Source organism: Lolium perenne, chromosome 3 (genome assembly GCF_019359855.2).
Source record: "Lolium perenne isolate Kyuss_39 chromosome 3, Kyuss_2.0, whole genome shotgun sequence".
NCBI classification, from domain to species: Eukaryota; Viridiplantae; Streptophyta; class Magnoliopsida; order Poales; family Poaceae; genus Lolium; species Lolium perenne.
In genome coordinates, this window is record NC_067246.2 from 106,415,963 (window position 1) to 106,436,230 (window position 20,268).

At 46.4% G+C, this 20,268-nt stretch overlaps 1 protein-coding gene across 1 annotated transcript; it reads right to left on the reverse strand.

The window, feature by feature from the left end:
- Positions 1 to 871: 871 nt before the first annotated feature.
- On the reverse strand, positions 872 to 19,782 carry LOC127339532 (uncharacterized). Its single transcript, XM_071827290.1, has 3 exons — positions 19,647 to 19,782; positions 6,655 to 7,810; positions 872 to 1,068 (listed from the first exon to the last, which is right to left on the reverse strand). The coding sequence occupies exons 1-3, from the start codon at positions 19,780 to 19,782 to the stop codon at positions 966 to 968; spliced, it is 1,395 nt and encodes a 464-aa protein (XP_071683391.1). The 3' UTR covers positions 872 to 965.
- Between the last annotated feature and the right edge of the window lie 486 nt (positions 19,783 to 20,268).

The window sequence follows — 20,268 nt, forward strand, 5'->3', positions numbered from 1 at the left end:
CCGATTCAAGGGATAAGGCGTCCACGTTTTACGTGTTTTTTGTTTGACCAAAAATTGGTTCAAATATATACAGATTTTTTGTACGAAATTAGCATCATTAGAAAGTTCTTTTCAATATGAATCCAACGATACTAATTACATGTAATATAATCAAGATTTTGTTGCTCAATTTTTATGGTCAAAGTTCGTCTTGAAACCCAATATAAATGTCTATGCTATGATTGAGAAGCTAATAATTTGAAAAGCTGAAGAATACGAAGAAAGCATATTTGAGGTTTACTCCTTCCATGTCTAGTAGGAGTGACACGTACCCATATTCCTTTATCTCAAGGCTTAAGACCTATATTTTTTTTCAGAAAGTCAAACAAAGTAAAATTTAACCAAACTTTTAGAAAAATTTATGAATAAATATGATATTTTGTAGGTACCATATGAAAATATATTTCATTATCTATCTAATGATATTAATTTTGTACTTTTCATGTTAATGATTTTTGATAAACATTTGGTCAAACTACACGACTTTCTAAAAAATAGGCCTTAAGCCTTGGAATGGAGGTAGTACATGCCATGTTGGCAAAAATCTGATGTGACACACCAATTAATGGGGTGAGAGATGAGAGTGGTATCATAATATGATACCGTATCATAGCACGTAAAACTAAAAAATTTAATAAACACACATTTGCATTGAGATTCTACAAAACATTAAATATAATCAAACTATGATACTATCTTATGATACTATGCAATGTGGAGGTGGTATCATAAACTAGTATCATGTGCATAATACTAGTGTATAATACTTCCCATAGTGACTACTCTCATAGGACACAGATGGATACCGCTAGTAGTAATTTGTCATGGTAAGTAACACTAAATAGTAACATTCATATAAACTGAAACTCGATTCACAGATAGCACACAGAGATGGCCTCATCCTGAGGTGGGAAAGATACAACTGCTTAGCCATAAATTACTGGTGCTTCGAAGATGGAGCTTTCAGTAGGACGACTTGCTATTGTACAGGTCGCGTCTTCCTCAAACAGCTCAATATTTTCCGTGATCCTTGGTCATCATAAAAGGAAGTCAGTCAATATTCAACAAGCCTTAGTTATTGCACTCATAGATGATGGGCTGATAAGCGCACTTAAAACGGAGCTAACAAAACATCTTAGTTCATGCACAGTTGCACACCCTTAATAAGTCGTGGAGTTCAGTTTCAGTAGTAAAACAACCTACAACTTGATGGTTCTCGAATTTAGATTCTGTAGTAACATAATAAGCACTACATGGGCTCGAAAGAACAAAACTCATTCGATGTAGTACAAAATGAGCGAAACTTGGAAAAGGAACAGATATCAGAACCATCCACGGTCGGCAAGTGGTAAACAAGGATCATCAAGAAAATCAAAGCGAAACAATGTGTTCTGCACTTAATTAAAACAAGGCACGGATATGCTAATCCACTAGTCTTTGTTGGTTAGCAGCTCAACCCTATTATTGCTCTGTGAATTTAGAAAGATGTCATCCCAATTTACGGGCCTCTTTGATTCATAGAAATCTCAAAACACAAGAATATGAAAAACACAAGATTGAACTGTGATGTCCTCTTCAATCCTATATAAAGGATTGCAAAACCACAAGAATTTGCATGAAAAGATGTTTGCCGCCATAAGAAAAACAAAGGAGTTGTACCAAGATGTTTGAGTGCATGAAAATTCTCCTAAAAAATAGTGTAAAAAAATCCCAAAGATCTAAATACTCCAAAAATCCTATGAAATTCCGAAGGATCCAAATCCTCCAAAAAAAATCCTATGAAATTCCTTGACTCGAAGAAGCCCTACCATATCACAGTACAAGTTTCACATGTCAAACAAAAACAAAGAATAATTGTCATCAAGATTACCCTTCAAGGGAAGAATGGACTACAATACCCAGGCACGCGCAATTACTATCCATTCAATAGCTAATTACGTACTAAATCATCCTACTTTCTGAATTTCAAGGGATTTTGTATGCCAATGCAACAACCAAACATTATTGCAAATTTCACAAAATCAAACATTAATGTAGAGAGAGTAGAAACACAAAGCAGTAATTGCCACAAGAACTCAGGTTTCGAGGGAAGAGTGGGCCAGAATCCCATGGCAGACAGAAGAAGGCCTAAGCCTTTGTTTCTCTTGCAATTTCATGGGATTGGTGGCCGTAATACGTTCCAATTCATAGTCAGTCGCTAGGTCCCAAAAGGAAGGCAATGCCTACTTGTCGAGGATAATAAGGTGGCTAGCGCATGCAAACAAGACTCGTTTGGCGCTGGCAAGGCCCATCACCGATGAGGGCAGAGTTGAGATCAGTAGTCAATGTCGAAGGACAAGTAGCTAATTCAGCGAAAATTAGAAGTGCGGGAAATCCCAATTCTAGGGCAGATTATATCATCCAAATGGTGGCTAATTGCAAGCATACTATGACCTAATCATCCTGCCCAGGACAGACAAGTAAAACTAGGCTTGCAGCAACAGCATGATGATTGCCGCCCGCAAGACCGCCGGTCAAGACATGGTTCCCGATATGTGACGAGCATCCATTGTGTCCTCAACCCTAACCGCCGCCGCCTCCCCAACCCCTCCTCTCCCGACCCCTCCCCAACCGTAACCGCCGCCGCCGCCGGTAGCACCGCCGGGGCTAAGACACACGGGGCGTGGGGGACGGCGGATGGGCTCTCCCTTCCTCGACGCTCGCGGCGGCGGCCGGCGCGGATGGTGATGGGGCGGCGGCGGCTCTTGCGCTGCGGTCCCCCTCCCCTCCCATAGGCTTCCATCCGCAGCACACCGGCAGGGGCTGGTGGTGGGCGGCGGCCAGGCCCTCGGTCTGCGCCATGCCCTTCCCCCCGCCTCTAGTCGGTCGTGGAGGCGATCTCGGGCTTCTTCCGCGTCACGAGGGCGCCCGAGGCAGCAGCCTTGGGTTCGACGGAGGAGGTGGCTCTCTTCTGCGCCGGAGAGGGTCGGCCTACGGTTGGTGGTGGTGGATCTTTTGATCTATCACCGCGATCCGGCGGCGAGATGGAGGAGCATGGAAGCCGGTGATGGTGTCGCCGGTGGAGGGCTGGATTGGCCAGCCCGGGATGGTCGCCGACGTGGGGGTCCGACCTGTATAAAGGCGGCGGTCCTAGGGCCTCTCTTGCGTGAAGAGGAGGACCTACCGGAGGCCTGGACTCGTGATCTGGCCGGAGGGTTGAGTTCCGGAAGGCTCCGCCGGCGAATGTAACAGTGCTTTGCCTGGAGTTTGCTGGATCGGAGGTATTCGGTCGTGCGCACCATGCTTTTATTCCGACCGATTGGTTCTAGAGGGAGCAGTGCGAAGCTCTTTTTCTGTGTTGACATCAAGTGACTATGGATCCATGATGAAAGTCGGAAGAAGAGAATTTCATGAAGGCCGGAGGGGAAGACTAGTGATACGTCTCCAACGTATCTATAATTTCTGATGTTCCATGCTAGTTTTATGACAATACCTACATGTTTTGCTCACACTTTATAATGATTTTATGCATTTTCCCGGACTAACCTATTAACAAGATGCCGAAGTGTCAGTTCCTGTTTTCTGCTGTTTTTGGTTCCAGCTGTTCGGGCAATATTCTCGGAATTCGACGAAACAAAAGCCAAACATCTTATTTCACCGAGACGGACCAGAACACCGAAGGGGAGCCGGAGAGGAGGCCCAGGGCCTCCACACCATAGGCTGGCGCGGCCTAGGAGGGGGGCACGCCGCCCTATGGGGTGGGCCCCCCAGGCACCCCCTTGCGCCGCCTCTTCGCCTATAAAATCCCTCGCGACCTAAAAACCCGATACCAATTGACGAAACTCCAGAAAGACTCCAGGGGCGCCGCCGCCATCGCGAAACTCCGTTTCGGGGGACAGAAGTCTCTGTTCCGGCACGCCGCCGGGACGGGGAAGTGCCCCCGGAAGTCATCTCCATCGACGCCACCGCCTCCATCATGCTCCGTGAGTAGTTCCCCCATGGACTACGGGTTCTAGCAGTAGCTAGTTGGTACTCTCTCTCACATGTACTTCAATACAATGATCTCATGAGCTGCCTTACATGATTGAGATCCATCTGATGTAATCGGTGTTGTGTTTGTTGGGATCCGATGAATTGTTACATTATGATCAGTCTATCTATATAAGTTTGTGAAGTTATTGTTGCTGCAATCTTGTTGTGTTTAATGCTTGTCACTAGTGCACGAGTGGCATGATCTTAGATTTAAGCTCTATAATTATTGCTTAGATTGTATCTACAAGTTGTTTGCACATGTCTATGTCCGGAACCCGAGGCCCCAGAGTGACAGCAACTGGGATTAACTGGAGGGGAAGGCGTAGGTATGAGGATCACATGTTTTCACCAAGTGTTAATGCTTTGCTCCGGTGCTCTATTAAAAGGAGTACCTTAATTACCAGTAGATTTCCTAGAGGCCCGGCTGCCACCGGCTGGTAGGACAAAAGATGTTATGCAAGTTTCTCATTGCGAGCACGTATGACTATATATGGAAAACATGCCTACATAATTAATAATCTTGATGTTCTGTCTTAATGCTATTTCAATCCTGTCAATTGCCCAACTGTAATTTGTTCACCCAACGCTTGTTACTTGTTATTTGAGAGTTACCACTAGTGTAGATAGCTGGGAACCCCGGTCCATCTCTTATCATCATATACTCGTTCTATATGTCATTGGAAGTAGTATCAACTATTTTCTGGTGCTATTGCCTACGTATTCTTTATTCTGCTGCGTATTCTTTTGTTACTATTGCTCTCATATTACTGCTGCTTTCACATCACCCCTGTTACTAGTGCTTTTCCAGGTGCAGCTGAATTGACAACTCAGTTGTTAAGGCTTATATGTATTCTTTACCTCCCCTTGTGTCGAATCAATAAATTTGGGTTTTACTTCCCTCGAAGACTGTTGCGATCCCCTATACTTGTGGGTTATCAACTAGCTAAGGGAGGTTCAAGTCTCCGCGCTGTTGAGAGACTGGCTTGGTGTTCCGGGCTTCACAGCAGCGGTATGAAAGTGGGGGCGACAACACAGGTGAAGCGCAGAGTCCTACCTTTCAGGGTGAAAACCCAAGGTCTGGCCTTAACTGGTTGTGCCTGGCAATGGCCTTGGTGGAGGCATTGTTTTGAGAGCGGGGACTATCTTTAGGGTGAAAACCTAAGATCTTTGATCGGGCGACGATGGTGTTTGAGCACTGTTCCCTTCTTGGAGGCGTCGTTTTTTGGAGAGTCTGTAATTCAGGTGTTGTCTTGGCTGTGGAAAACTGCTGTTGTTAGGTCCGAGATACTGTAGCGGGACTTTTGTTTCTTAGTTTTCTTTTCCTTTTTTTGGTTGTGTGCATCCGTAGTGCCATTAGGGTGGTGCGTTGTTGCAGAGGCTGGGTGTAATTGGTATCTTCTTGATATTAATATATTCCCTTTATCGAAAAAAAAAGCAACAGCATGATCTGCATAGTAAGCATCAAGGTTTTTTAGGCGTTGTTATCTAGTTGCTATAAAAACTACAATTTGTGGTCTTATGATGAACATTTCCTGAATTTTCCAACAGGAAGTACAAATAAAGTGGTTGCTTTGGCTCTATCCCCAATATATCAAAAATGGTGCACTGCCAATAGTTGCTAAAACATTATGGTCTTTGGAAGCTAAATATTATAGCTTTTTACAGGTGACCAGGTTTGTAGAGAACCACTGCCATATGAAAGACTTAGCACCAAACAGGTTCTGTAATGTTGATAATTAACGATGTATTGCTTGCTACGTGCACACAAGGCACAAAAATCACTGCCCACAACTGTTTACAATGGGTAACTGCATGACTCAACAGAACCAGATCCCAAAGTCAATGAAATCAAGGAATTGCACATCCCTACTGCTGAATACTGATGCATAGTGTACAACTATTTTTAGGTGGTAGATCACATACCTTTGGCAGCCACTAAGCTACCAGAGCAGGGTTTGTGCAGCACACTTTGTCAAAGCCACCTGATTTAATTACTGAATTCTATTCTAATCCGTTGCTAGTACTATTAAAAACAAGTACAAAAGTGTTGCACACTTGGTCACTTGCATGTGCAAGACTTCTAGACCACTAGAATGAAATGCTGCATGGCATGCTACATACTCCCTCGTTTTTATATATAAGAACATTAAGTATTCCTAGCCAAAACTTTGACTAACAATTTAATCGATAAAAGATAAGTTATACACAAAAAACATATCATTGGAAACATTTTTCAAATATGAATCCAGTGGTATACTTTTGGTGACATATAATTCATACGATGTTGATCGTCGTTTCAAAAAAAATATTATGTTGATCAAATTGTTAGTTTAAGTTCTACATCGAAATGTGCTGTGGCCTTACATATAAAAACGGAGGGAGTACTCAAATTGGTCTATATCTAAAGTCAAATTAAATGTGATCAGTAGGCCATAGCCCAACAGAGCAGTACACATAAATCGGAATGTGTGTCTATGAAAACAGAACGCTAGTACACTTGATTTCATTTGGTGGCGCAAATACGTAGAAGATCTAATAATCTAGTAGCAGCGACAGAAATATAATTGACAGCTGTAGGTAATCAAGTAGAAGAGAGATGCTTACATGGACAGGGCAGCAACCAGAGGCATGTCACATTCCAACAAACGTTTTCGGCCCTTAAATTTGCAAGTATGACCCTGTTCCTGCACTCGTGCTGCATCTGGCAGATCCTTAGCCTTCACACCCTGGGACTGGCGGGCCATAAAGATAGCCTCAAAGTTCTCCATCTGAAAGGTGGTCAAGATAACCTGAACCTTCTTCAGGCAGTTGGCTTTGCGACGGCTTGGACGGACAGATCCTAATCTGATGGAACAGAAGCTGCCCTCTCCCAGAGGGCAGAAAAGTGGCCATGGAATCTTGTCCTCTGATGTTGCCACCGGGAACTCTTGGATCGACAGCGAGGGAGTGCTGGAGGAGGAGAGGTCGATGGACATGCGGAACACGGAGGCAGAGGCGGCGACGCCGTTCTTGGATACGGGGCAGGCGGCGAAGAGGTCACCGGCACCACCACCAAGGGGCACTGCCTGGCCAACGAAAGGCAGGTTCTTGTTGTGGACCTTCTCCCATGTTTTGTTCACCACATGGAAGGCGTAAGCGCCCACCGTCAGTTCTTGCTGCGGGGAAAGCAAGACGTAGGAGTCCATGGCCGCATAGGATGTGACTGTAATTTCGGGTGGATTGCGAAACTGATGAGGGTTCAACCTGGCAGGGAAGAAGGGTGGTGGTGGCAGCATAGTCCAGGGCAAAACGCCGCGGTCCCCGGAGGGGACACCCTCGTTGAAGCTGAGGGATTCGAACCATGGCTCGTTGTCGATGCGGGGCACCACCCGGGGGCGGCGTGAGATGGCGTACACCTCGCCGCCGTGGGAGATCAGGACGGGTTCGTGCTTGGGGTACCTGAGCCGATGGCCCTTGATCGTCTTCAATGTGCTCGGCTCAAAGATGACGGTGGCCGCACTTGGACCGCCACCGACGCCGACGATCCAGGAACCGTGCTTCGAATGCGCGGCAACGAAAGACATGCCGCGCTCCTCGCCAGGAAGCCTAGCAACGACGCGGGCGCGAGGCGGCTCGCCGTCGCCGCCGCCGGCGTCGATCTTGAGAATAGAGTAGGCCGATTGTTCGTCCGCGAGGACCGCCACAAGGTAAACCGGCTTAGCGAACTCTGCTGACGATTCCATGGTGTTGTCCTCCGGCTTGAAGAAATCGGCTGGTGATGCTCAAAAGCAACGCAATGAAAGGGAATTAGGGTATTAGATCGCACGGCACAAACGGCGGCGTCCTTGATGCTTATATCTCGATCAGATGGGATTATAGCCATACAAACAGAGTATACGTGCTAGTCACGATGGTAGCTTTTGTAACGTTTATCATCTTCCCTAGATTTCAACCGGTTCCAATAAGTTAAGACTGCTTATACTAACCTTTTGGCGGCCGCCGCCTTGGAGAAAAGCGCAGCGCCTCCACCTTCGTCTCCACCATAGATCGGTTCCTCCTCCTCCGACCAGCCTCGACGGTGTCCGGAGGGGTGATGACCCGATCTATGTGTGGAATTTTTAAGAAAGTAGTATTTTTACATATTAGATAAAGGTTTAGTAGCCGTCTTTTTGTTGGCATTCACCACGATGGAGATGGCATCGTCTAATCTCATTCGTGGCGCCAATGGTGGTGTTGGAGGATTACAGTTCTATAGGTATGGGTCTTCAAATCTTACTTCACCAGATCGATTTTAGATTTTTTCGCATGGTTGCCACAAGAAGAATTATCCTTGTAATATTTGTTCCAGCTGCTACGTCCTCGATAATAGTGATTTGCACTCGCGGCTCTCCAGCGATACTGACCAGGGTGCTCGGTTATTTTTCCCTTGCATACTAGTATTGGTACTCTTGCTAATGTTGATTGACTACTTCAATGGTTGCGTGCGCGCATGTAGCCTTAGCATTGCGGCTCAAGTTAAGACTATGGGGAACTTTTGTTTGTATTTTCAAGTCTATGGTTTGGTATCTGTTTCCGGCTGCCTTCAGAGAAGTACAACACTGTGCATGGAAGAAAGAAGAATGTGAAGATCTCAATGATTTGCTCGTTTCTTTTATGCTTTATTTTGTAATAGTTGGAGTCAACTTGTGTATCTCTACCATATATTATTTGTTACTATAAATATAAATATATATGGTATGATTGAAAAAAAAAGGAGTGCATCTACTACATGCCTCAAACTCTGTGGTAATGGAAGAGGCTTTGTAAATATGTCTGCTATTTGATCCTTTGAGGGGTTGGTTTCAAATTGTTTATGTGCCACTCTATCTGGAAACTTCAATATGCTTGGTATGGAGGTGAAACACTGGATTTGGGGATAGATATGTAGTATCAGTACCATCACACCATAATAATGGAGGGGCTGGATCCGGCGTGTGAACCAGCTCAGTGTAAGAGCATCTCCAGCCGCGTCCCCCAAAGCGTCCCCCAAAGGGATTTGGGGCGCACCGGATCAAAAATGCGTTCCAGCCGCGTCCCCCAAAGCCCATTTTTGTCCGGCGCACCCCGATACGGTGTCCGGCGCCCCGAGCCCGTCCCCGTCCCACAGGGGACGCTCCGGGCACGCCGGACACAACGAAAAGCGAGGCGGGGAGTGGCGGGGCCGACCCGTCAGCGGCACAGTTAATTTTAACCTAACCGTCGCCTACCTCGCGACGGAAGTTATTCGCGCGCAGTGACACACGGCGGCATCTTTGCCTTAATGGCGACGGAGGGGCAGGCGAGACATCTCGTCGGTGCTTCGCAGCCTCCACGCGTCGCCGGCGTTCGCACGCCACCGCCCGTTCCCGCGCGATCTTCCCGCCGCTTCTCGTCTGTTCCCGCGCTTTCTTCCCGACGTCGGCGTCTATAAAAGGTCTCCCGGCTCAATGGTAGCCACCACACCCCGCCGGCAACAAACACAGCCCTCGTCGCTCCACCGCCGTCTCCTCCACCACCAGTGGCAATGGCGAACCGCCCCGGCGCTGGCCACTTCCCTCCACCGCCGTCTCCTCCACTTCCAGTCCCGGAATCGCAGGTCGACACCGACCCCGCGGCCCGGGAAGAGCGGCGGCGGCGAGGGATGCAGAACTGGCGTGCACACCATCAGCAGCGGCGGGAGGCACTCGAGCAGCAGGCCCGCCAGCAGCGTGAGGCGGCGCAGGCGGCGGATCTAGCGGCGTTCTGCGCCCATGGCCCCGCTGCTGACGAGGCAGCGGCGGCAGCATCGTGGCACGAGCAGCAGTGCGACACCGTTGCGGCGTTCGACGCCCTCGACGGGAGAAGAGGCGCGACAGCGCTGGTACCGGGAGGAGATGGAGCAGCGGTGGGCTGATGAGCGTCGGCGCCAGCGCGATGAGCGGGAGGCGTTGTACCGTGAACGGCGGGAGTCGATAGAGCGCCGGCGGTGGGCGTCGATCAAGCGCCAGCAGCAGCTGACGGCGGAGGAGCGTCAGCAGCGGGAGGCGGCGCTGACGGCGCTATGGGGGAGGCGGGCGGACCAGTTGGCGGTGGAGGCCGACGCGTTGGTGATACGTCTCCGACGTATCGATAATTTCTTATGTTCCATGCCACATTATTGATGTTATCTACATGTTTTATGCACACTTTATGTCATATTCGTGCATTTTCTGGAACTAACCTATTAACAAGATGCCGAAGTGCCAGTTCCTGTTTTCTGCTGTTTTTGGTTTCAGAAATCCTAGTAACGAAATATTCTCGGAATCGGACGAAATCAACGCCCAGGTTCCTATTTTTCCCGGAACCATCCAGAACACCCGAGAGCCGCGGGAGGGGAGCCTGGGGGCCCCACACCACAGCGCGCGGCCGGAGGGGGCCGCGCCGCCCTATGGTGTGGGCCCCAGAAGCCCTCTGCGCCGCCTCTTCGCCTATATAAAGCCCTGGATCGAAAACCCTGATGCGTTCGACGAAACCCACGAAACCTTCCAGAGCCGCCGCCATCGCGAAGCCAAGATGCGGGGACAGAGTCTCTGTTCCGGCACCTGCCGGAACGGGAAGTGCCCGGAAGGCTTCTCCATCGACACCGCTGCCATCTCCACCGCCATCTTCATCACCGCTGCTGCTTCCATGAGGAGGGAGTAGTTCTCCATCGAGGCTCGGGGCTGTACCGGTAGCTATGTGGTTAATCTCTCTCCATGTACTTCAATACAATGATCTCATGAGCTGCTTTACATGATTGAGATTCATATGAGTTTTGTATCACAATTCATCTATGTGCTACTCTAGTGATGTTATTAAAGTAGTTCTATTCCTCCTGCACGTGTGTAAAGGCGACAGTGTGTGCACCGTGTTAGTACTTGGTTTATGCTATGATCATGATCTCTTGTAGATTGCGAAGTTAACTATTGCTATGATAATATTGATGTGATCTATTCCTCCTACATATGCATGAAGGTGACAGTGTGCATGCTATGTTAGTACTTGGTTTAGTCTATTGATCTATCTTACACTATAAGGTTACTTAAACATGAGCATTATTGTGGAGCTTGTTAACTCCGGCATTGAGGGTTCGTGTAATCCTACGCAATGTGTTCATCATCCAACAAAGTGTAGAGTATGCATTTATCTATTCTGTTATGTGATCAATGTTGAGAGTGTCCACTAGTGAAAGTGTAATCCCTAGGCCTTGTTCCTAAATACTGCTATCGCTGCTTGTTTCTTGTTTCTTGTGTTACTACTGCTGCAATACTACCACCATCAACTACACGCCCGACAAGCTATTTTTACGGCACCGTTGTTACTGCTCATACTTATTCATACCACCTGTATTTCACTATCTCTTCGCCGAACTAGTGCATCTATTAGGTGTGTTGGGGACACAAGAGACTTCTTGCTTTGTGGTTGCAGGGTTGCATGAGAGGGATATCTTTGACCTCTTCCTCCCTGAGTTCGATAAACCTTGGGTATCCACTTAAGGGAAAACTTGCTGCTGTTCTACAAACCTCTGCTCTTGGAGGCCCAACACTGTCTACAGGAAAGGAGGGGGAACGTAGACATCAAGCACTTTTCTGGCGCCGTTGCCGGGGAGGAAAGGTAAAAGGCACTCATACTTCGGTTCCAGGTAAAGTACTTTTCTGGCGCTATTGTGTTTGTGCTCGAAGCTATTTCCTTTAGATCCTGCAATTGCAACTTTTTGTTTCTTGTTTACACTAGTTAGGCATAATGGAAAACATCTGTGAGCTCTTTGTACTATTTCCTGAGTCAAGACATGAATGGTTTAATGCGAAAATTAAAAAACCCATGGAACATGTTAGCATGAATACTTTGAACACCATTGTTGCTAATGATATGGAAAATTCTAAGCTTGGGGAAGCTGGCTTTGATGAGCACGATATTTTTAGTCCACCAAGCATTGAGGAGAAAATTTTCTTTGATGATACTTTGCCTCCTATTTATGATGATTATAATGATAGTAGTCTTTTGGTACCACCTACTATGGAGAGTAAATTTTGTTGTGATTATACTATGCCTCCAGCACTTGATGAGAATAATAATGATGGCTACTTTGTTGAATTTGCTCCCACTATTACTAATAAAATTGATTATGCTTATGTGGAGAGTAATAATTTTATGCATGAGACTCATGATAAGAATGCTTTATGTGAAAGTTATATTGTTGAGTTTGCTCATGATGCTACTGAAAGTTATTATGAGAGAGGAAAATATGGTTGTAGAAATTTTCATGTTACTAAAATACCTCTCTATGTGCTGAAATTTTTGAAGCTATACTTGTTTTATCTTCCTATGCTTGTTACTTTGCTCTTCATGAACTTGTTTATTTACAAGATTCCTATGCATAGGAAGCATGTTAGACTTAAATGTGTTTTGAATTTGCCTCTTGATGCTCTCTTTTGCTTCAAATACAATTTCTTGCGAGTGCATCATTAAAACTGCTGAGCCCATCTTAATGGCTATAAAGAAAAGAACTTCTTGGGAGATAACCCATGTGTTATTTTGCTACAGTACTTTGTTTTATATTTGTGTCTTGGAAGTTGTTTACTACTGTAGCAACCTCTCCTTATCTTAGTTTTGTGTTTTGTTGTGCCAAGTAAAGCCGTTGATAGAAAAGTAAGTACTAGATTTGGATTACTGCGCAGTTCCAGATTTCTTCGCTGTCACGAATCTGGGTCCACCTCCCTGTAGGTAGCTCAGAAAATTAAGCCAATTTACGTGCATGATCCTCAGATATGTACGCAACTTTCATTCAATTTGAGCATTTTCATCTGAGCAAGTCTGGTGCCATTTTAAAATTCGTCTTTACGGACTGTTCTGTTTTGACAGATTCTGCCTTTTATTTCGCATTGCCTCTTTTGCTATGTTGGATGAATTTCTTTGATCCATTAATGTCCAGTAGCTTTGAGCAATGTCCAGAAGTGTTAAGAATGATTGTGTCACCTCTGAACATGTGAGTTTTTGATTATGCACTAACCCTCTAATGAGTTTGTTTCGAGTTTGGTGTGAAGGAAGTTTTCAAGGGTCAAGAGAGGAGGATGATATACTATGATCAAGAAGAGTGAAAGCTCTAAGCTTGGGGATGCCCCGGTGGTTCACCCCTGCATATATCAAGAATACTCAAGCGTCTAAGCTTGGGGATGCCCAAGGCATCCCCTTCTTCATCGACAACATTATCAGGTTCCTCCCCTGAAACTATATTTTTATTCCGTCACATCTTATGCACTTTACTTGGAGCGTCTGTATGTTTCTTGTTTTTGTTTTGTTTGAATAAATGCTTTTGTGGGAGAGAGACACGCTCCGCTGGTTCGTATGAACACATGTGTTCTTAGCTCATAATATTCATGGCGAAGTTTTCTTCTTCGTTAAATTGTTATATGGTTGGAATTGGAAAATGATACATGTAGTAATTGCTATTAATGTCTTGGGTAATGTGATACTTGGCAATTGTTGTGCTCATGTTTAAGCTCTTGCATCATATGCTTTGCACCCATTAATGAAGAAATACATAGAGCATGCTAAAATTTGGTTTGCATATTTGGTCTCTCTAAGGTCTAGATAATTTCTAGTATTGAGCTTGAACAACAAGGAAGACGGTGTAGAGTCTTATAATGTTTTCAATATGTCTTTTATGTGAGTTTTGCTGCACCGGTTCATCCTTGTGTTTGTTTCAAACAACCTTGCTAGCCTAAACCTTGTATCGAGAGGGATTACTTCTCATGCATCCAAATCCTGAGCCAAACAACACTATGCCATTTGTGTCCACCATACCTACCTACTACATGGTATTTTCCGCCATTCCAAAGTAAATTGCTTGAGTGCTACCTTTAAAATTCCATCATTCACCTTTGCAATATATAGCTCATGGGACAAATAGCTTAAAAACTATTGTGGTATTGAATATGTAATTATGCACTTTATCTCTTATTAAGTTGCTTGTTGTGCGATAACCATGTTCACTGGGGACGCCATCAACTATTCATTGTTGAATTTCATGTGAGTTGCTATGCATGTCTGTCTTGTCTGAAGTAAGAGAGATCTACCACCCTATGGTTAAGCATGCATATTGTTAGAGAAGAACATTGGGCCGCTAACTAAAGCCATGATCCATGGTGGAAGTTTCAGTTTTGGACATATATCCTCAATCTCATATGAGAAAATTATTAATTGTTGTTACATGCTTATGCATAAAAGAGGAGTCCATTATCTGTTGTCTATGTTGTCCCGGTATGGATGTCTAAGTTGAGAATAATCAATAGCGAGAAATCCAATGCGAGCTTTCTCCTTAGACCTTTGTACAGGCGGCATAGAGGTACCCCTTTGTGACACTTGGTTAAAACATGTGCATTGTGATGATCCGGTAGTCCAAGCTAATTAGGACAAGGTGCGGGCACTATTAGTATACTATGCATGAGGCTTGCAACTTGTAAGATATAATTTACATGATACATATGCTTTATTACTACCGTTGACAAAATTGTTTCATGTTTTCAAAATCAAAGCTCTAGCACAAATATAGCAATCGATGCTTTTCCTCTATGGAGGACCATTCTTTTACTTTCATTGTTGAGTCAGTTCACCTATTTCTCTCCACCTCAAGAAGCAAACACTTGTGTGAACTGTGCATTGATTCCTACATATTTGCATATTGCACTTGTTATATTACTCTATGTTGACAATTATCCATGAGATATACATGTTACAAGTTGAAAGCAACCGCTGAAACTTAATCTTCTTTTATGTGGCTTCAATACCTTTACTTTGAATTATTGCTTTATGAGTTAACTCTTATGCAAGACTTATTGATGCTTGTCTTGAAGTACTATTCATGAAAAGTCTTTGCTTTATGATTCAGTTATTTACTCATGTCATTACCATTGTCTTGGATTGCTGCATTCACTACATATGCTTTACAAATAGTATGATCAAGGTTATGATGGCATGTCACTCCAGAAATTATCTGTGTTATCGTTTTACCTGCTCGGGACGAGCAGAACTAAGCTTGGGGATGCTGATACGTCTCCGACGTATCGATACTTTCTTATGTTCCATGCCACATTATTGATGTTATCTACATGTTTTATGCACACATAATGTCATATTCTTGCATTTTCCTGGAACTAACCTATTAACAAGATGCCGAAGTGCCGTTCTCGTTTTACGCTGTTTTTGGTTTCAGAAATCCTAGTAACGAAATATTCTCGGAATCGGACGAAATCAACGCCCGAGGTTCCTATTTTTCCCGGAACCATCCAGAACACCCGAGAGCCGCGGAGGAGCCACGGGGGCCCCACACCACACCCTGGCGCGGCCAGAGGGGGGGCCGCGCTGCCCTATGGTGTGGGCCCCCCAGAAGCCCTCCTGCGCCGCCTCTTCGCCTATATAAAGCCCCTGGATCGAAAATCCTGATGCGTTCGACGAAACCCACAGAAACCTTCCAGAGCCGCCGCCATCGCGAAGCCAAGATCTGGGGGACAGGAGTCTCTGTTCCGGCACCCTGCCGGAACGGGGAAGTGCCCCCGGAAGGCTTCTCCATCGACACCGCTGCCATCTCCACCGCCATCTTCATCATCGCTGCTGCTTCCATGAGGAGGGAGTAGTTCTCCATCGAGGCTCGGGGCTGTACCGGTAGCTATGTGGTTAATCTCTCTCCATGTACTTCAATACAATGATCTCATGAGCTGCTTTACATGATTGAGATTCATATGAGTTTTGTATCACAATTCATCTATGTGCTACTCTAGTGATGTTATTAAAGTAGTTCTATTCCTCCTGCACGTGTGTAAAGGCGACAGTGTGTGCACCGTGTTAGTACTTGGTTTATGCTATGATCATGATCTCTTGTAGATTGCGAAGTTAACTATTGCTATGATAATATTGATGTGATCTATTCCTCCTACATATGCATGAAGGTGACAGTGTGCATGCTATGTTAGTACTTGGTTTAGTCTATTGATCTATCTTACACTATAAGGTTACTTAAACATGAGCATTATTGTGGAGCTTGTTAACTCCGGCATTGAGGGTTCGTGTAATCCTACGCAATGTGTTCATCATCCAACAAAGTGTAGAGTATGCATTTATCTATTCTGTTATGTGATCAATGTTGAGAGTGTCCACTAGTGAAAGTGTAATCCCTAGGCCTTGTTCCTAAATACTGCTATCGCTGCTTGTTTCTTGTTTTTCTTGTGTTACTACTGCTGCAATACTACCACCATCAACTACACGCCCAGCAAGCTATTTTTACGGCACCGTTGTTACTGCTCATACTTATTCATACCACCTGTATTTCACTATCTCTTCGCCGAACTAGTGCACCTATTAGGTGTGTTGGGGACACAAGAGACTTCTTGCTTTGTGGTTGCAGGGTTGCATGAGAGGGATATCTTTGACCTCTTCCTCCCTGAGTTCGATAAACCTTGGGTATCCACTTAAGGGAAAACTTGCTGCTGTTCTACAAACCTCTACTCTTGGAGGCCCAACACTGTCTACAGGAAAGGAGGGGGAACGTAGACATCAGTTGGCGGCGGCGATGATGGAGGCGCCAACAGATGTGGAGGAGGAGGCGCCAATGGAGGAGGAGGAGGCCGAGGCGGAGGAGACCGAGGTGGAGGACGACGACGACGACGAGTTCGAGTGGTCCGACGACGACGGGCCGCACCCAGACGAGACGGCCGATCAGCAACGCGCGCTCGTCGAGTCCTTCGAGTCGGAGAAGAAGCTCCAGGACGACGCCCGTGCCCGCGAAGAGGCGCAGATTCGTCGCGCCGTCGAGCTCTCCCTCCAGGCGACGCAGCAGGGGGGGCGGAGGAGGACGAGCGGCGGGAGCGGAGCCGTCTGGCCACCGCCGAACGCAAGGAGAGGAGGCGCGCGCAGGAGGAGCTGCGGCGTAGGGGAGGCGACGACGGGGCGGGGCCGTCGAACGCACCGCCGGGCGGTTAGTAGTCTAGGTTTAGATGAAATCTAGCCGTTTTCATTCAAACTTTGTAATATATAATCAAAATTGAATGAAAAGTGAAAACCTTTATTTTCGTGCACCAATATTCATTTGGGGGAGGCGTTTGGGGGACGCGGCTGGGGAGTGACGTCCCCCAAACGCGGCACGAACAAAACACATCCCCCAAACGCTCGATCCGGCGTGGTTTGGGGGACGCTTTGGGGGACGCGACTGGAGATGCTCTAAGGTCGTTGTCGGAGAGCTTCCGTTGCGTCAACTTGGGTATTCTCCCGGCCATGTGGTCAAGATTGGGAAATTGGGTGAGATCCGGGATCTCAAACCAACTTTCCCTCTCCGTGGGGGTGTTGTTGACAAACGCTAGGAGACCCTTGGTGCGACCTGAAGCTTTCACGTCCTTGATGTAGAACCATCTGGCATTCTAGTACTAGATGGATTCGTGTGTGGACATTGGCGGAAAGATTCTTTTCGCCTGAAGCACGAATGTTATGCTCCCACATTTATACATCGCCCCGTCCTTGGGTTCCTTCTTGATTATGTAGAAGTTTTGGAAGAGGCGGAGATCTGGTCAGATCCCTAAGTGTGACCTTCGCAAAGAGTTACAAAGTTAGAAAGGATGGTGTAGGCATGGTGGCAGATGTTGTGCGCATGCAACCCATACTTCTCCCGCACCTCCAAGTAAAATCGGAGGGCGGAAGCGACAACCCTCCGAAAGAACATGGAGTCCCCGTGTGTGGTTTTGGTAATTGATGGCAATCCCTATGGACTAATGATTGCATTCATTGTCTCTTATATATTTTCTCCATAGGCAATGCTTGAACCATATATTGGTTTCAAGGTTGCAAGAAGAAGCAAGTGAAGAAGATCAAGTGACAAGTATGTCTTGAAAGAAGAAGAAGAAGAAGAAGAAGAAGAAGAAGAAGCGAGTTCTCGTGCACATCTTCAAGACATCAACAATATGAAGAATGAAGATGGTGGTGTGCAATGAAGAAGAAGGATGAAAACAGAGGCATGAACAGAAGAAGATGGATGATGATGGAGCTTGCATCCATATGGTGGTCATGGGTACATAAAAATATGCCGAAGAAGAAGCATCACATGATGGTTTATGGGGGAACAATTCACAAGACTTCATCAAGCAAGCACAATCAAGAAAGACGTTCCACCTTGAGGGAAAACAGAGAGGAGATCTAGATCTACAATCCTACCAATCAAAATCCCCTTCTTGTGATGGAATCTTTCAAGATATAGATCTAGTAGCTTTGTTGCAATTTGTGAGTGAATGATTTGAGAATCTTGTGGTGTTCCTGTCCTTGCATGTTGTGCATCGGTTGAGTTCTCTACGGATATTCGGTCTCATGAGAGTTTGTGGGTATTACCTCTTAATTGGGTTATTGGAACCCTGGACGGCTTGTGGGCCTTTGTCGCGTTGTTGCCTTTGTGGTGTGGTAGCCTTTGTGGCGTTGTTGCCTTTGTGACATGGTAGCCTTTGTGGCTTTGTTGCCTTTGTGGAGTAGCAGCCTTCGTGGTGGTGTGGCCTTTGTGGTGTTGTGGACTTTGTGGTGGTGTGGCCTCTTGTGGCTTGTTTTCTTAGTGAAATTACTTGGGAGTATCCAATTGTTGTGGAGTTTGCCTCAAGCTTGTGACCTTTGTGGTGTTTATTTGGGATCCTCCAATTAAGTTGTGAAGCTCGCCCCAAGCTTGTACGGGTTTGGTAACCACCCTCAAGGGTCCCTTAGCAGATTGAGGATTTCCCTTTTGGTGGGAAGGCTCGAGGAGAATACGGTGCACCATCGTGGCATTTGGAGTGCCTTGTTCCTCCACACTGCTCGAACAGAGAGTATCACCCGCAAGGGTGTGAACTTCGGGATACATCATCTTCTCCGTGTGCCTCGGTTACTACTCAACTCGAGTTCCTTTACTTATGAGCTTTACTTTGTGATAGCCTTTGTGCTTGATGTTCTATATATTGATATCACCTTGTTGCTTATCTTGCGTAGCGGGTTCATAGGCAAACTGACGTGGGCATTACCCTTCGGGTAACCGATGTTGCTCTACCCTATACGGTCTAGCTGGAGGCCCATGAAGGTACCTGATGGCAAGGTGGGCCACTAGGACGGTGCAACGGAAGATTCCTTGAAGTACAAGACACGGAAGGAGTCGAACAAGGAAAGTTTAGAGATAGATCTATTGTAAAGTCTAGTCGTACTCGGTTAGACCTCTTGAGACCTGGCCTCCTATATAAAGGCCAGGAGAGGGGCTGCCGAGGGACACAATCAATCTTAGCAGTCTTAGCCACCTAAAGCTTAGAGTTAGGTCACCATAGCACTTAGCCATCTCGACGAGATCTCAGCCGAACTATTCGGCACCCCATTGTAACCTATTATCATCATAATCAAGAACAGACATGCAGGACGTAAGGGTTTTACCTCATCGAGGGCCCCGAACCTGGGTAAATCGCTCTCCCCGCTTGTCTGTGAACCGATGTATCGTGTCAGCTTGCAGGATTCCATCAACTCTAAGCCCCTATCGGAGGGCATTGCCGAGGAGCACCCTCGACAATTGGCGCCGTCTGTGGGAACCCTGTCGGCACAAGGCAGGTCATCGGCAATACCAGTCACATCTACGGCGTTCGTACTCGAGTCACCAACGCCACCAGATTCAGAAGACCCGATCCGCTGCGGATCCTTTGAGTTCGTACCACATCTCGAGCCGCCGCACTCGATCCCTGCAGAAGCGTGCGACGGCATGACCGCAACTTTCGGAGGTGTCCACTTCATCATCGACTCCGGAGGCTTTCTTCGCCTCCCTAGGACAAGAACATCTGGCTCGAAGACCTCAGTCTCGACAGGTGATGCTCCGGCAGCAACCTTGGAAATCCCGTCCAGAAACGTGCAAGGAGGCAGCCGAGGAAGTTTCGACCTCACAACGGGACGAAGGAAAAGACGAAGGGACTCGCACCGTGAAGAGGAAGAACGTACAGCGACTCACCCTCGCCAGTCCGAACGAGGACGGCAGGACATGCAACCGATCCATGGTTGCACCCGTTCGCCGTATTTATCGGCTACGGAGCAACTCGAGGCACCGTGCTACCTCCACTCTTACATTGATCCGAAGGACGGTCGAGAGAAATCCAGTCATCTGCTAAGGAACTGCCGACACTTCCTGGAGATCCGACAGTTCTGTGATGATCTTAGAGCTGAATCCTTATCAAGAGTTCACGTAATGGAGAAGAG